At 37.6% G+C, this 16,968-nt stretch overlaps 4 protein-coding genes across 7 annotated transcripts; 1 reads left to right on the top strand and 3 right to left on the bottom strand.

The window, feature by feature from the left end:
• The first annotated feature begins 391 nt into the window (after window positions 1-391).
• Window positions 392-11,373, top strand: LOC135164815 (plastin-2). 4 transcript variants are annotated; one of them, XM_064125510.1, is made up of 4 exons: window positions 392-815; window positions 7,398-7,828; window positions 7,992-9,210; window positions 9,555-11,373. In XM_064125510.1, exons 2-4 carry the CDS (start codon window positions 7,470-7,472, stop codon window positions 9,771-9,773), a joined length of 1,797 nt encoding a protein of 598 aa, XP_063981580.1. In that variant the 5' UTR covers window positions 392-815; window positions 7,398-7,469; the 3' UTR covers window positions 9,774-11,373. The 4 variants fall into 4 exon arrangements, with proteins under 4 accessions (XP_063981580.1, XP_063981578.1, XP_063981579.1 ...); XM_064125508.1 differs by lacking the exon at window positions 392-815 and adding an exon at window positions 1,427-2,001; XM_064125509.1 differs by lacking the exon at window positions 392-815 and adding an exon at window positions 3,561-3,605.
• On the bottom strand, window positions 11,215-12,743 carry LOC135164823 (uncharacterized). The gene is made up of 2 exons (XM_064125520.1): window positions 12,384-12,743; window positions 11,215-12,326 (listed from the first exon to the last, which is right to left on the bottom strand). Exons 1-2 carry the CDS (start codon window positions 12,412-12,414, stop codon window positions 11,410-11,412), a joined length of 948 nt encoding a protein of 315 aa, XP_063981590.1. The 5' UTR covers window positions 12,415-12,743; the 3' UTR covers window positions 11,215-11,409.
• Window positions 12,744-12,897: 154 nt separating this feature from the next.
• LOC135164826 (dehydrogenase/reductase SDR family member 11-like) lies at window positions 12,898-15,357 on the bottom strand. Its single transcript, XM_064125525.1, has 6 exons — window positions 15,221-15,357; window positions 14,606-15,119; window positions 14,222-14,348; window positions 13,889-14,021; window positions 13,661-13,804; window positions 12,898-13,577 (listed from the first exon to the last, which is right to left on the bottom strand). The coding sequence occupies exons 2-6, from the start codon at window positions 14,904-14,906 to the stop codon at window positions 13,536-13,538; spliced, it is 747 nt and encodes a 248-aa protein (XP_063981595.1). The 5' UTR covers window positions 14,907-15,119; window positions 15,221-15,357; the 3' UTR covers window positions 12,898-13,535.
• LOC135164821 (uncharacterized) lies at window positions 15,345-16,965 on the bottom strand. The gene is made up of 2 exons (XM_064125518.1): window positions 16,827-16,965; window positions 15,345-16,395 (listed from the first exon to the last, which is right to left on the bottom strand). The coding sequence occupies exons 1-2, from the start codon at window positions 16,855-16,857 to the stop codon at window positions 15,473-15,475; spliced, it is 954 nt and encodes a 317-aa protein (XP_063981588.1). The 5' UTR covers window positions 16,858-16,965; the 3' UTR covers window positions 15,345-15,472.
• Window positions 16,966-16,968: the final 3 nt, after the last annotated feature.

Raw genomic sequence — 16,968 nt, 5'->3', positions numbered from 1 at the left:
TAGAAAGACAAAGTTAGACCTAATATTAAAACATTGCATGCGTGAAAAAATCCAATAGCATTGAATCCTCGTTTTTATAAAAAAAAAGTATCAGTTTTCGGTTATTTCTCTAGATTCGTAAACTGCCAAGAAATTGAACTACAAGAATTTATTTCGGACTTCCTTTAATTGACATTTACAATTCACACCTGAAATTAAATACAACGATAGTCTGCGCAGTATTTTTATCCGAAGAATAATGAAATTCAAATTCAATTCTTGAGTGACTAAACCATTACGTCGTAAGGAAGCACTGTATTTTATTGCCAATGACTCACTTGATTCCGCAGTCTTTCTTCGTTCCTGAATCTATCTCGAGGTTTCGTAAAAAATGAATCACCTCCCTCGGTCTATCGATTTTCATGAGAATCAATGCCAGATGCGGACTCCATCTCCCAATGGAAATCAATTATTTTCTGTTCAGTTGACGAGAAAATCGCACCTGAGAATAACATTAACGGGAACTGACAGTTAACGAGACTGAAAATCAGCAATAAAAAAAATGAATGTTAGCTCTTTTTTTTAATTGTGAAAAATCACTTCGTTGACAAGGTCCTGAAAAGTAGTTCGCACGATAGTCAGATCAATGTCCAGTTTAAGGATGACTCATTGGAATTCCGTTATATCAATGGGAATAATCAGTGTAATGGGGTTTTTTACTCCGTGTATATCGTGTGTGTCGTATCAACCGTGAGTCATGATGAAAGGTTGAAAATTCGGATTGTTGATACATTCACTATCATTCATTGTGCATTTTAGCAATTCGCAGTTAAAAGGTAAGTGAACTGCAGTGACATAAAAATCTTATGTTGCAATTATCAAGTTTCTCGATTTTCATGCTTTCAATAGCGTTACAAATTTTTGGAATTTACATTAACGTGATTTGATAATTGCAAAAATCAAGCATTCTATTTTTTCGAAGGTTCGACTTGTTGTACAATTCGTAGTGACAAATGAGTTCTGCTGTCATCAATGTAGTGATTCACTGAGATTCCCCAGAGGATGACGAATCTGATAACAAACAATTAAAGCTATTAAAATACCATTGCTTTGATCATATATAAAATCAATTATTTAAAATTGAAGCAATGAATGAATGTCGTTATGCAGATGACACATCCAGAGATAAACTCCCTACCTTCGCCCATTAACTGACGGTTCAATTAGATTTTAAATAAAAACGATTGTCATGGTTTCCGTAAAAATAACAAAAATAATATAATAGAAAAAAAATTATTCTATCCATATTTCCTGTACCCGATTATCCACAGAATAATGTCACTAAAAAAATTGTAAAAATAGCGATAGGTTTCCCATCTCTCCCATGAACAATTTCTTAGGGTGTCAGCTGAGATTTGCTGTATCATGAAATTCAATTGCGTAAGTGCATTTCGACTGATTTGAAAGTGAACTATCCACTATTTATCACAAAAAAAACATTTTTTTGAAAGTGCATGTTATCGTGTCCTGTGAATATTTCATCTACGCGCGTTCCACTGGAAATACGAGGCCCTCCGATCACAACGATTGTCGCCGATGTTGGGTGGTGGGGTCACATGCTCTCCCCACATCACATCGAGCTTCGGAGCTGGCTCTTCACGGTTCAGGCTACCGTAGAACGCGTCGAACTCGGGCGGTCCCAGTGTGCTCCCAGCGTCTGGCCAACCAAAGCAACGTGCACTCATCGTTCCTAATAACGTATATTGTTTACAATAAACATTGGTAAACGGTTCTGAGGTCCCCAAATCAGCTTGAGGGCGAGCAAGGTGTGTCGTTAGTTGTTTGACGTGTTTGAAATAGTGTGATCGAGTAGAGTGGTTCGAGGCGGGTTGTGTGCGGCGCGCCTGACACAACAAGGACAGACCAATTGTGGGAGTGAGACAAGAAGTGTGTAGAAGGATTTTCGACAACATGGCCACCACGATCGACGATCGGCAGGAGCTTTTGGAGCAGTTCCAAACGGTTAATATTATTTTAAATTATATTGTCGTTAGTATTCATGGGTTTAATGGATAATTGGAGCGCAGGTGTGCGATAGAACGCCCAACGCAACTGACTAGTCCAGTGTCGTTATCGATCGAATTGTTATCATATGCACTCTGCAGCAATACCTGCAGCAGAGTTCTATTCTATCGCTGGTTTATGCCGGTTGTTTTTCAATGAATGTCAAATTTTTCATTATCTTTCTGCTAATTCATTGATCGTTAAAAACGAGTTTATTCAAATGAATTTACGACCTTTGCCTGGTAATCGGATTTATCGACGATTGAGATCTGTCAATAGGCCGTATTTACTCGCGATAATTGGAGCTGATTGGGCTGATTGGCTGGGGAATGAGAACTTTCTTCAGTCATATTTCCGAGCCAGCTAATGCGGGTGGAGCAATTTCGGGGAAAATGCACTAGTGCAGTATTGTCAAAGCGAATGCGCACGCGTAAACAGTGAGAATTCACTTGAAATTCACTTATTTTCCTTTGTTTATCAAATGGAAGAGTTGGTCACTTGATTCTCTTGATTTCCGTTTCTTATCTTGCACCACAGTTGATTAAAGAAATCATGGCTGGTCTTCCGGGAAAGGGAGTCCTCGAAGGAGTGATTGAATTCGAGAGATTGCTTTCTCCATTTCCTTTTACTTTTCCCACCTTTGGTTGATCTTCGAAACGTCTTTTCTGGCTTCTTGCAAATTCAATTGAGTTTAATCTCTGCTGGCAATCAGTGTTTCAATGTTCTTGGAAATATTGGACTGCGGGTGATGCATAAAACAGGAAAACCCGGTGGCAATCGTGTTAAAAGAGGAATTTTTAAAAATACTGAATAACTATATTCTGTTTGGAGAATTCTCCTCCAGGAACACCCATCCGGTCATTAAAGAGTTGCCCTTTTTCAATTAACAGGTTTTTTTTCAGAAAAAATCGTCATTTGTGGAGCGTTTCTTCACCAAATCCATAATTCATCCATTAACATTTATGAAAAATGCCTGTAATCATTCGTTTTACATGCTCGTGACCCAGACTAAGGGGATGGGAACCCCAACTTATGTTGAATCGACGTAAGAGGCCCACCTCCCGTCGACGATTAAATATAGTATGACGCTCCTGTAGGTACTGTCAGTGGGGGCGACGCATCCCGGGACGTTGGGCTCGTAACCCAGGGCAACGATCATACCACTTTATCTATGGGTCTTGTAACGTCCATTTATAGTTTAGCAGTTGACTCTGCCATTAAAAAATCCCCCTGGGCAGTATTCAAATACTGGGTGTTATTGTGGGATTGACGTGACGGTAGCATTAGCATTAGAAATGTGAAACCCTGAAATTAAATGTGGATAGTAGGTGGGACCTATCGGCGAGCTGTCAGTTTTATTTATTCCTCATTCGAAGCCTTATCACTGACTTTGGAACTTAAAAGTTTAAGTAGAGCTGTGGTGTTTACAATCGAGCTGGTGGAATAATGTATTGCAAAAGCGAAGGAAAGAATGATTTTTTTTTCAAAATACTGCGGGACAAAATGATTCAAATATTGCAGACATACTATTGATGCTCGGTAAAATAACATTAAATCCAATGGTACGAGACAATGATAATTAGGTGTTATTTCTCAACGTAATATTTTCTTAAGTAGAAACAAACAATTTAGAGGCAGGATATTTGTCAAGTCAACGCAGTGCTAGACTTTTTGTATATAATTTTCCTCCGGATGGTGAATAAACAGTTCAATAAATGCGTTTAATGATTACAAATAGAGACAAATGCACGGGATTTGTCATTTTGCTCGGGTCGTTTAATCATGAATCATCGCTTGACTCAATCCTCCGGAAACTCAAAGCTTGTCCGTTGTTCGCAGTAATTATAAATCATTCTCGTATGAATTGGGCTTCCGAATGAGGAAGAGTAACAGAAGAAAACAGGTAATCATCAAAAAAGGAATGCTGAAACCCATTCTCAGATCCATGACGGGGCCTGATAGGGCATTGTAACAATGCTTCTATATGGAAGTTCATTCTCACGTTCGTACATTTCTGTTCCTCCAGAGTCCCACGCTGAACTTTGCATTACCCTCTGGCACTTCAATAATTGGTCTTCTACGATTCATCGTGCTGTACTCATAATTTCTTGCTATGGAAATTGAAGAACCGTAACAAATTTATTTAGATTCAACAGCTCAACGATATTAACCTTAGAAATTATAAATTTGTAGGTGAAGAAGACAAGGAAATACTATCGTAACAGATAATGGCTTTGAGATCGTTTCAGTCTTAATCATTTTGGCAGCATAAGCCGAGGAATTTTATCTAAAGTTGGTATGCTGAGCATTTAGAATACTATTATTGATGTGATTTCATCGATATTATTTTTTGTTCGATTTATGTATTTTTTTCACGATGCAATTGCAAAGAATTTGAAATGAGGAGGCACTCCTTGACTGTGAGAAAAATAATTTAGCTACAGCGGTGCATAAAAGCCATGAAGAATTTACAGAAAAAATCAAGGATCGTAGACAAGAAATTCCTATCCGAAGAGATCAATTTTTTATGGCTCTTTGATTCTCAATTTTCGTTCTAACTTTCCATTTTCTCCACTTGTACAATGATGACGATTTTTTACCCATTGCAAAATTACTAGTATCATTCTGTGCAGTCTTCAGCAGCAGTATGTGAAGCATGAGTGCTTCTATAGAAAACAATAAAAATCATAACTGTTTATCAGTATGACGTAGCGGTTCCTCTCCGATAGCTGGCATACCGAAATGATTCTTTACGAAGCATATCTAAGTGGTATTCATCGTTTTTTTTGTCAATCCCGGTTATTTAAGTGACGGGAACAACGATTTCGATGTGTAATAACCAGCAGCAAAATGCAAAAAATGTAGTATAGAGGTTTTGCGATTAATGACACTTGTGCATGTACAGTGAATTCATTAGTGACTCATGTATGTACCAGTCCATGGTTACGGTGAATGGAGAAAAATTATCAGTTCCAATACTAGTCTTTATCATTCTGCCAATTCAGGAATTTTAACTATTGACTGGGTTGACTGCATTAATCAACTTATAGAGAAATTTAATTAGATCAGAAATCTAATTTAAGATGAAGTGCCTTCACGAATGGTTCAATAACGAAATATTCAGTCGTTTCAGCCACTTCGCTGGGGTAAAACCTTCCATATTGCTCTTTAACATCTCTTGGAGCCTTTACAAATGTGTTCATTGCATTAATCAATTTATGGAGTAGTTTGATCTATTATATCATAAATACTCAATCGTCAGGGTAATTTGACCGTCATTGATGCCAGACGGTGTTGAATTACCGATTGACCTACGATTAAAGATGATTCAATTAAGATATACTCAGCAATTTTAATCAATTATCGGTCCTATCTTTCTTTCGTGGCACGTTCCATCATCTCAAAGCTTTTTTTATTATTTTATCAAGACGTAAATTGAAAACAGAAAAACAACGTGCGAGTATTGAGCTAGGGATCAACATTTGCAATGAACGTATTTCTCGTTATGCCTAGACAGCGATGGTATTTGTTGAATGGGGCTGATTACATTAATACATTTATAGAGCAGTTCGATGTACCATGTGCATCATAAATATTGAATCAGGAGTGTAATTTGAGTACTATTCCCCACACGCGGTGTCGAATTGCAAGTTGAACCGCGGTCACGAATGGTTCTATTAAAAGGTATTCAGTATCTTCAATCCACGCCTTTAATTTTTTAGTCGACTTTGCAATTTGTTAGTTGGTATATTGTGGTACTAGTGCGTAAAGTTTAATATTCTATATTACATCTTACAAATTTGTAGACCTATCGTCGCAATCATCGAATTTTATTAATTCGTTTTTAATAACAAAATAATACGAAATAATAATAAAAAAGGGAATGAAGGCACGAGCATTATCAGCTCCCAAAAGCAGTACTTCTCATTCAGCAAATTCCTAAATAAAATTGATTCATTGAGATTCACTGCATCAACGAATTTATGAGGCAAAAATTCGTAAAAAATTAAATCAAAATCGCAGTACGAGAACTGTTGACCACAGTGTCAAATTACGACTTGAGCTGCACTCAGGAATGATTCGATAAATATATTCAGCGGTTTTACCAGCTTTTTCTGAATTTACAGAGTATCGTCTCATCGCTGACTTCGATGTAAGTTGCAATAAGACAATAAAAGTGCATCTGAAGCTCGTTGTACATATTTGCATTCGAATTCAAGGCCGACGATTGTCATCTACCGACCTCGGCCCCAAGACAGTCCTTCTGTCTTCTTCTACTTATTCCTCCTACGCATTACTCGGGGCATGAAAATCCTTGGCAGTTTTCTTTATGCCAAATGCGGATTATCAGATGCACGACCATGAGCCTCATTTTATTAATATCAGGCTAATGTCATTTTGTTGATGCCACTGAGGCTTTGCGACGATAAATTATGTCTATAAATTCACTGGAAAACCACGAATTTGATGGTAAACTAAAAAAACGATTAAATATCTTTCATTCATCCAAATATTTGTTTAGCTGTGGAGATAGTTTGTGCAAAATTCCAATCAGAAAGTCAAAATCGATGATTAAGGGCTGAGTCCGAGGCGTTGTTCATCACAATTTATTCCTCAACTAAGAAATATTTTGATAACTGTAAGTACAGTTTTATGCCTTGGGAATAGTAACTGATCTGGAAAATATGTGGGCGTAAAACTGGGAACGATGCATTCCACGGGAGCCCTCGAGGAGAGCGTATCTGAAATGAAAGATTCAAAGCAATTCATTTCCTCATTTCCACGTCTTCTCCCTCTGACTTCTAGCCGAAGGAACGAGCCAAGTATTCAACAAATAAAATTATAAATTGAATTGAATTTTTTCTCAATTTCTCAGAAGGTTTTTAACATTTTTTTTAATCTGATGGTTGATTCGATAACAATGATAAGTTTCCCGATATCGTAATATGTCTCAGGTCGCTTGAGACCCCATTCAGATGATACTCGTTGATAAAGTCGTCGGGACCACGTCTGGTCATATTACGTGCACATTTGACGTTTGTATATAATCCACGGGAAGATTAAAAAAATGGAGATCATTGGAATGAAAAAGTGGGACGTTATTGAGGAATATTTGAAAGATTTCGAGTACTTCTTCCAATTAGTGAGTAACCGCTTTGTCGTGATAACCGTCATCTCGTCAGATACTGGCCAACGCCCTCAATTGATACTTTCCCCAGGCTATGACACGCTTTGATTTTTTTCATTTAATCCTTCAGGATAAATTTTCAAGTTTTTATCAATGAAATGTCAGATCTTGTTCGTATTAATATTCCATTTCTTCGTCATTATCTTAAATAATTATTGGTTTTCAGATTGATGAGAATGGAGATGGTTTCATTGACCTCGCAGAATTGCGCAATGCCTTAGATGTGTGTGGCTTCAAAATGCCAGGGTATAAAGTCCGTCAAATGATTGAGGAATACGACGACAAACAGCATCTCCAACACAAGGGTCGTCTCTCTTTCGAGGAGTTTGAAAAGCTCTGCAAAGAATTGAAAGCCAACGAGTTGGGCTCAACTTTCAAAACTGTTGTATCGAAGAAAGAAAATTTAGAGACTCTTGGAGGAATATCGGAGGCGTCCAGTGAAGGCACAACTCACTCAGTTAGATTAGAGGAACAGTTGGCTTTTAGCGACTGGATCAATACAAATCTTGGACATGATCCGGATCTCAAACATTTGTTGCCCATCGATGGGGAAGGGAGATTGCTGTATGATAAAGTCAAGGATGGTATTCTATTATGGTAAGGCCTCTCATTCAGTTCAATAGTAACTGAACGAGATTTAAAAAGTGGAGCAACTTGTAAACAGAAAAATTGATGTTGAAAGTTTCCCTTGATTTTTTCTATTCTTTGTCTCTTTATTGTACAGATGTAATTGACCCCTGAATTTTAACGATGATTTCAGCAAAATCATCAATCACTCCTGCCCAGATACGATCGACGAGCGTACTATAAATAAAAAAAATCTCACCCTCTACAAAAAGCACGAAAACTTGACCCTAGCCCTATCATCAGCTCAAGCAATAGGCTGCAACATAGTGAACATCGATGCTCACGATTTAACGAAAGGCTCCCCCCACCTGGTTCTCGGTCTCCTCTGGCAGATAATCCGAATCGGTCTGTTCAATCAAATAACCCTGGAAAATTGTCCAGGTCTGGCAACCCTCCTCCAACAAGGTGAAAGAATCGAGGATCTTCTCAAGCTCTCTCCCGAAGCGATCCTCCTTCGCTGGGTGAATCATCACCTGGAGAATGCTGGTATTGCCAGAAGATGCAACAACTTCCAGTCTGATATTACAGACTCGGAGATTTACTCTCACCTAATCAAACAAATAGCTCCCAATACTTCTGATGTTACATTGGAGGCTCTTATGGAGCCCAATCACATGACAAGGGCTGAGATAATGCTTCAGCAGGCTGGCAAACTCGGCTGCAGGAGTTTCGTAACGCCTAGTGACGTGGTCAATGGAATTTACAAGCTCAATCTCGCCTTCGTTGCTAACATGTTCAATAATTATCCAGGATTGGACAAACCAGAGACGAATATTGAAGGGCTGGACGCTCTGGAGGAGACACGAGAGGAGAAAACCTACAGAAATTGGATGAACTCGATGGGAGTGTCACCCCACGTCAATTGGCTCTACTCAGATCTTGCTGATGGTCTGGTGATATTCCAACTCTACGACATCATCAAACCTGGGACAGTAAAGTGGCCCAAAGTGCATAAAAAATTCACCAAACTTCGAAAATTCATGGAGAAATTGGAGAACTGCAATTATGCCGTGGAATTAGGGAAGCAAATGAACTTTTCACTTGTTGGCATTGCAGGCCAAGATATTAATGATGGAAATGCAACCCTCACGCTTGCTCTTATCTGGCAATTGATGAGATCGTACACTTTGTCGTTACTTTCCAGTCTTGCTGGTACTCCTGGAAGTACGATCGTTGAGAAGGAAGTCGTTCAGTGGGTTAATTCTAAGCTTCAAGGGGCTGGTAAGACCAGCAGCATTAAAGGCTTTCAAGATTATGCCATTGCTGATGGAAGGCCTGTCATCGATCTCATTGACGTCATCAAGCCTGGAAGTGTCAATTATGATCTCGTGAAATCTAGTGGCACTGAAGAGGTATTATATTTTTTTTAAGCAGAAAAATACTGAATAGACTTATCGTAGCGGTCGTATCTATTCCAAGAGAGAGCATATCTTAAAAAACAAAGGAGACTGATTTTATTGGTTTTTTTATACTGTTAGAAAAAACTTGAGAAATTTGTGGCCTCAATTTTTTTACGGCTAAAATCACAACGGAACGAATTCCTGTCGACAAAGAACAAATAGTATTCTTCAAAAATTGTTTCCCAACTAATCGTGTTGAATAGTATTCCATTGAATCGTTTTCACACATGTACTGTTCCCCGCAAAAGAACTAATATTTTCCCAAAAGCTTAATCCTTATCTTATCTTAATTACAGGACAACCTAGATAATGCTAAATACGCTATATCACTGGCGAGAAAATGTGGTGCACGTGTGTACGCGCTGCCGGAGGACATCACCGAAGTGAAACCCAAGATGGTAATGACAGTATTTGCCTGTCTAATGGCGATGGATTACGTTCCCAATATGGATTCCAAACAAAACAGCATTAATAGTCTCAATAACGAAAGTAACAATTCAAACGGGCAATATTAAAATGTTCATTATCATTCATGTACCTATGCGTCCTCTTTCCAATGACACTAGGCTAATGTAAATACACGAATCATGTTGGAAAGATCGGAATAACGAGTCAAAGGGAAGGCCTAATCAGTAATAAACTTCCTTCCCTCTCTTAGAATTCCACAAACACTTGCGAATTTATGATTTATAAACGTGCACGAAAAAATAGGAACAACGGTGACTTCATTGAGAACTAGCATTGAATTTCTATTTAAGATTCTGTCAGCGTCTGGGCGATTCCATTAAAGACTTCTGCAGCTTTATTGCGCATTTTTTAAATCTTGAATATTTAAAGGAAGCAACTTTATCTGAATCACCAGAGGAAGCGTCTTTCTTGAAGATCGTCAATGGTTTTCCACTCTATGTTTTATGTCTGTCCTTCAAGAAAATGGAATATCAAAACTTGTAAAATTTAGACCTACAAAGACCTCATAATATTTCAATGGAAGGAAATGTTTTCCAATTCTATTGGCTTTTTCAATAGAATATCGCCCATTGTGATAGAATCACTCGGAAACGAATGGGAATTCAATTCTACTTTTCAGCAAACTAGTTACATTTTTCTACGATATTTTTTCGTACATAAACGCTCGCTTCCAATTAACCGTACCTATGTGTATCAAAAGTATATATATTTTTTTCTAATTTAAGTAATATATTGCAATCAACTTATATTATTGTAACTGCTGCGATATAAAAAATCGGAAATTAAAGCATACGATTTTTTTCTCAATAAGACTATACAAAAGAGCCTAATCGAAGGAACAAATACATTTGCGTTTCAGGTCATTGTCCACATGACGAAATAAATAATGTATTATTCTTTCACCATCAAAATTGCAATATATACGTATATGGATAGAATTTAGTCAAAACGCACACTAATCATGTCAAGTGCCATTGAGAATAAATGAATTTTTCAACAATTGAAATTCCAAAATTGAGAGACTGTGAATTGTTTTTCTCTTCACAGCACGCGATAATAAATTTTCTGTACTTACTAATTGCATCGTCGAATTGATAACGATGATCATGTTAACTAGGAATTCTCCATTTGCATGGAGTATTGTACTAATTTTTAATCATCTTTGGGTGGTAATGGTCAAGAGAAAGTAGGGTATTAGTGCGTACACGTAGAAATAATTGAATGAGGAACAAGAGACTGCCTCGAAAAAAATTGAAATCTTGATGGATTAATACAACGTAAAAACATATGATGTAATTTTACATGTTAATACACATTTTGTCTATTGACGTCCATCAAATTTGTACAATTTATATGTGAATTTATACCAATCTTTTGATACGTATGTTTGAGCTGATTAGAACAACAGTAATTAGTGCATAATTGATGGGGCACTTGCAATGAATTTATTTAAGGGTGAAAGTGAATCAGGAATTTAACAAGTACGCATGCAAGTCATTCAACTATTTTTTATTTTTCAAGGTATCAAATCTTTTATGGAACTATCAGCATACGGATGATATATGTAAGCGACGTTATGATTTTGTTGCCGATATATTTAAATAAAAAAAAAACGGAATCAAACCGTTTTTATTCAACCATTTGAAATACATATTTTATTATTTCATTAATAGCAGATGAAGACTACAGTTTGATGATTTTCGTGGTACTGTTGTTAGAGTCTGTAATGCGTTTGAGTGGTTCACTGGCGGGTTCAATGCTCATTAAACGTAGGTCTATGAACTCTCTGGAAGATATTTTTTCGGGTAAGTGAGGGACTGATATGTAGCTTTCAGTGACAGTAAGACTTCCAAAACTCCGGGGTGCCACAGCGAATTCAGTGAATGATGATAGCTTCGATATGTTATAATTGGCATCTGCCTCATTCTCTCGCAATAAATGGGGCACAGCATCAGCACATTGTATTGTATCTCTGGTTTTATTAATAACAACCAGGGGATGTTTATCTCCATAAGTAAATGTCTCCAGATGAATTTTATCACCGCACTTGCTGCTCCATTGTTCACTTTTGAACTTAATTTTTGTCGATACGTCTATCTGACTGTTGCACTTACCAATCATTGAATTTTCTTGTTTGTAAATCGTGAAACTGTCCTCGGTTTGATCGAAATCGCTTGCATCCAAGTTAAGGTGATGTCCTACCATTCGAAAAATTAGGGCTTCCGCGCCGTTAGTTGAGGGATCTGTTCGTAATTCATGAATACCATTTTTATTATAAATCATCTCAAATATTTTATTCTTTATCTTCTGGTTGAAGAGCACTCCATTGGTTTCCCATTCTGGTGACGGCAAAGAACTGTCAATCATAATTTGGTGGCTCTCTGCATTCACTATATGACATTGGAGAGCATCAGCCTCATCCTCGGAGGCTGTTGAAAATGGTCTGCACTTAACGATAATTGTATTGTTTGTACGAGACTCCTTCATTCTAGGTGCATAGATCAATGAACCATTGGTTTTCAGACGGTACGTGTACTCAGGACCGTATTTCCATAATTCTGGAGAATCCTCCACACATTTGTCGTATCCAATCAAGCCAACTGTGATTTCAATGGATTCAATTATTGCTGATTTTCCGATAAGAAAGGTTTACTTACTAATGAACGGTATCACACTTAAGGTCTTCATGTTGCTACGAAGTGCACAGGGACAATAACTGGTTCATATCCGGGCAAAAGCTTTTATATACTGGATTAACCGGTGGGCGTATGTTATAAATTACTCAATTGTACTCGTAAAATTTACCGCATTGACGCGATGATTTTCGAATTGAATAATCGTGTTTTTAAAATAACCTTCAGACATATTATAAGTAGTCCTCTTATTTACTTCGTGCATTTGATTGCAACAACTTCATCGGTGCTTTCTTGATTGTGGAAAAATTCATTGGAAAGTGCGGGATTACTCTCCAGCGGTATTATTATTCTGATCATAAAATAAACTCAGCGAATCCCTCGGAGGTAATGATCCCGATCCCCGGGTAAGTCATCTGAATGTATGAAACATTAGTATAGGTCGTCACTGTAGACCGTGTCCAGATCAGCAGTGGGATGAGCGAAATGTTGATGAATCATAGTTGCCTCAGTTTGAAGATAAAGTTAGAAGAACATATTTTGAAGGTTTAGAACTACTTGAGCCTTTTTTCTTGTATATCGTTAGTTTTTATAGGATGACATTACACTTTATCTTTATTCTAATAATTCTAGCTTAAGAATTGGACGTACTGTGGTGGTGTTAGTAAATGTTAATAATGCAGCGATGCAGATTCATATGTTGAATAATCGACAGGTGATTGTATCATATAAACATAAGTGGGAAACTAAGAAAATATTGTAAACTCTGTACAAACGGGCAGAGGCCTAGTATAAACGATATAATTAATTAATTTTTCGAAAAAAATCACCGTTCTACTGTCTGCATAGGGCTCTCTTTGTCGCCGTCCGAATCAATGATGGCGCCTCACACCGCAAGGGTCATTACTAACATTCGAGTGAGTCTGGACATTAGTTTATCCTCTCGACCAAAACACCTCACTGTTTTGGCAGAGGATAGTCTAATGTAGAGGCCGACGCCAAGGTTACTAATGACACCCGCCGTTGAAGGCGTCGCCCTTGATTCTGGTGGATGGCAGCGAGAAAAAGAGATTCGAATGTAGATAGCCAACAGGTAATTTGCTAGCGCAGGTCACACCAGTTGTTCCGTCAGACAAATGAACGCCTGCACCAACCCCAGGTGACAAAATCCAGGAGTTAGAGTCTTAGGTTCAGAGGATTAATTTTTATTTCTTCGACCTGAAATATGCAAAAAATATCAGAGCTATTATCTACATTTGGACATATGAATGAAAATAGAGGTAATGAATGAGTTGACTTACTTGCACATTGGGCGGTGCTGAGAGAGCGTAAATAAGTGAATCGGAAATGTCTTCTTGCTGAACGTATGGCAATACTTTGAATGTTCTCGGATCACCGCCCGATAACTCCAGGAGTTCTGTTTTCACCAATCCCGGGTATATTCCCTGTCGATATACGAATCGATCATGTTAGTAGCAGTATCATCAAAAATTTAATCAGAGAGAAATTCACAGCAGACAAAGACTCACAGTTACTCTGATATTATCTTTATGCCGGCGAGTTTCTTGTCTCAAATTTTCAGTCAGTCCACGCAAGGCGCATTTACTCGCTGGATAGAGACTGAGAGGAACCGGGGACAGTGTTGGTTCGAGTCCCAAGAGGCTGGAGAAAAGTAAAATACAATTTTTATCGAAGTACTGTAATTACGAAAAGATCGAAAACTGTAAATGATAATCTGACACGAAGATTGCTGTCAAGATCGTCTTCGACCTCAATCTCACGTTTGAAATTCAATAATATTGTGGTTTATCGTTCTCCTCGTACACCGTATCATATTCCCTACGAGTTCGATGGTTAGTTACCTATTCATATTGAAAATATGACCCTCCACGCCACGTTCACGGATGGATTTCACAGCTTCTCTGGCGCATACTGCTGGAGCAAGAAGATTAACTTCTAGAATAGCTCGGAAATGTTCTGTTGATCCCTCTAGAAAAATTCAAAATATTTCAATTAATACACCAGGTCAACAGATGATCTAAGATTCTATTTTTTCAAAAACAATACGTGAAATTAAAAAAAATTGAGCTCTGGGCATTTCTTTTTTCTTTCTAATATTTCAAAGAACATTTCTGATTGTCATTAATTGAGTTACATCGTATGTTCCATGTTGTTCGTGTAGATCAGTTTGATGAATAAAATGAATTTTAAATAATCCAAAATTCGGATAACAACTAGACAATTACCTGTGATTGGTTCATGATGACAAATCCCCGCATTGTTTACGAGAACGTCAACGCCACCGAATGCACTTTTCGCGTATTCAAATGCCTTCAAGATATCGGCTTCATTTCGCACATCGGCTCGAACGGGATAGAGTGAACCTTTGGACCCTTCGAGGGACTTAGCCAACACTTGTAATCGTTCCTCGCGGCGTGCAATACCCACAACATTAATACCGGCTACTACAAAAGCTTTGGCAATGGCTTCACCAATGCCAGAACTCGCTCCAGTCACGAGAGCGATTTTTCCGATCCACCGTTCCATAGTTCAATCGCTTCTGCTGCTAACTGACGTTATTATCCAGTCGTGTAGTTGCCCACTCCTCATTTTCCATATCAGTTTTCTCACCAGTGGTATATCAAGTGTATACACACACACCAATGATATTTACCGAACACAGATTAACGTACGTAAAATGCTGCGTCATTGAGAATTTGTCATTCAATGGAGAAGAGCTTTCCTTTATCAAAATAGTCCCTAGAGAATTGAAAAAAAAAATTGAGGCTCACAGTTTTCGATGTTTCTCAATCGCTAGTTAAAATTCTTCGGATTGTTAAATTGATTAATAATTTTTTTACCGACACAGTACAGTACGTCCACCTCCTGGTTCACAGATGCATTCGTGCGCCTTTAATTCTAAGGAACGAGAAGGAGACAGCGACAGTAGATCAGAGTTCATATGCATATTTCAAAAGAGGGGAATGAGGGATAAAAACACTTGGCTGTTTTATTCCGACTGATATTTTGAATTAATTCACAATGCAAAATCGTTTAACAGCGACGGAGTTACATGGGATTTCTGGATTATTCTTCATTATCAAATTATCAAGTTATGAATTAACATAAATTGGTCTCGACTCAAGACTCATAAATACATCAATAGGAGTTTCTATCGTGGGTAGATCAGTGGTAGCTTTTGTAATCGAGTTTAAAGATAAGCTAATTCTTTGATGAATATTGTAATGACATTTTCCTTGATCATTGGTGAGCTCATCTGAACAATAATTAGCTACATTTTCACTGAAAGACACAAATTCATCTTCAGAGATGATAACCCGACTAAACGATGACTTATCCTTATTTTGTGTTGGATTCATTGTAATCGGCTGAACATTATCACGATGATAGAATACATAGATGCCCTTGGAACATGGGAGGTGTGATCCTTGAGTTTTTCTAAAATTATATGTAACACCTGAATAGATATTCAGCCGTTTTCCTATGCTATCTATTTTGAAATTCACTATCCGATTGTCTGTTTTCTTTTTTTTTGTAAATTTAATGATTGATTGGCAACCGAGAAGTGCATTCCGCGGTACTTTGTAATCAATCACTGATAGTAATCCCTTCTGAGATTCATCCACATTTGTCCACCAAATATTCAACAATTCCGCTATTTCCGTCATTATGATACGTTGGGCCGGCTCTTCCAGCATCGCATTCACAAAAACGTTATGAATTTTTCCGTCTTTAAACAGAATTTGGAAAGGTCCCACGTTGAAAATGGGAAATTCATCGTATCTAGGAACCTCGGAATATTCACTATTGATTCTTGTTTCTTGATACCATTGTCTGGATGCACCGGTAACGCTGCAAATTAAACTGTAAACTCCCGAGTTCCGACACGTCAATTTGGACACGACGTTCACATGTTGAGTGACGTTTCCAAAATTGTATTCCATAGTGTTGGACACGTTGAATGTGTATTGCGATCCGTAGTAAACATCGTATGTGTCGATTGGTACATGGGCAACTGAAATGAAAGAATCATGATGGAATGATTGACACTAAGGACGGGCAATTTGAGAACAAATTATTGTAGGAGTCCAGCAATCACTGTACAATGTTACCTCCTAATGAATAAGTCCATCTGGATTTTCTTAATTTACATGATTTTTATTGAATTACTTTTTGCTTCACAATTCAGTGTAGAAAGTTCAAATTAGAACAGCTAGAAAATTACCCTATTACAATGGTTTCTTATATTAATATGCGAATTGATTAACGAATGCTAGCACTGATGACATGAGAAGTTAATCAACATTAATTATTTTACCAACGTACCTTGGGCTCTATTAATAATTCCAAACATTGTGGATATGATAAATTTCATTATTTTTCAACTCATGTTCAATCCTCCATTTTCTTCTCCGTGCAGAATAATATCAATCGGTAAAAACTCACCCAAAATAAATGGTATCAGCGTTTCAATCATAGCTCAGTCGTTAGTAAGATTTCATCTGAGCCTTCGAATTGCTGAAAAGCCCTTTTATATATATCGCGCAATTGGCCATATCCAAGTGGGGGTGGCATTATCCAATTTATT

This window comes from Diachasmimorpha longicaudata, chromosome 7 (assembly GCF_034640455.1).
Source record: "Diachasmimorpha longicaudata isolate KC_UGA_2023 chromosome 7, iyDiaLong2, whole genome shotgun sequence".
NCBI lineage: Eukaryota > Metazoa > Arthropoda > Insecta > Hymenoptera > Braconidae > Diachasmimorpha > Diachasmimorpha longicaudata.
Note: the sequence above shows the minus strand (reverse complement) of the source record. Positions and strands in the feature narration are given on the sequence as shown.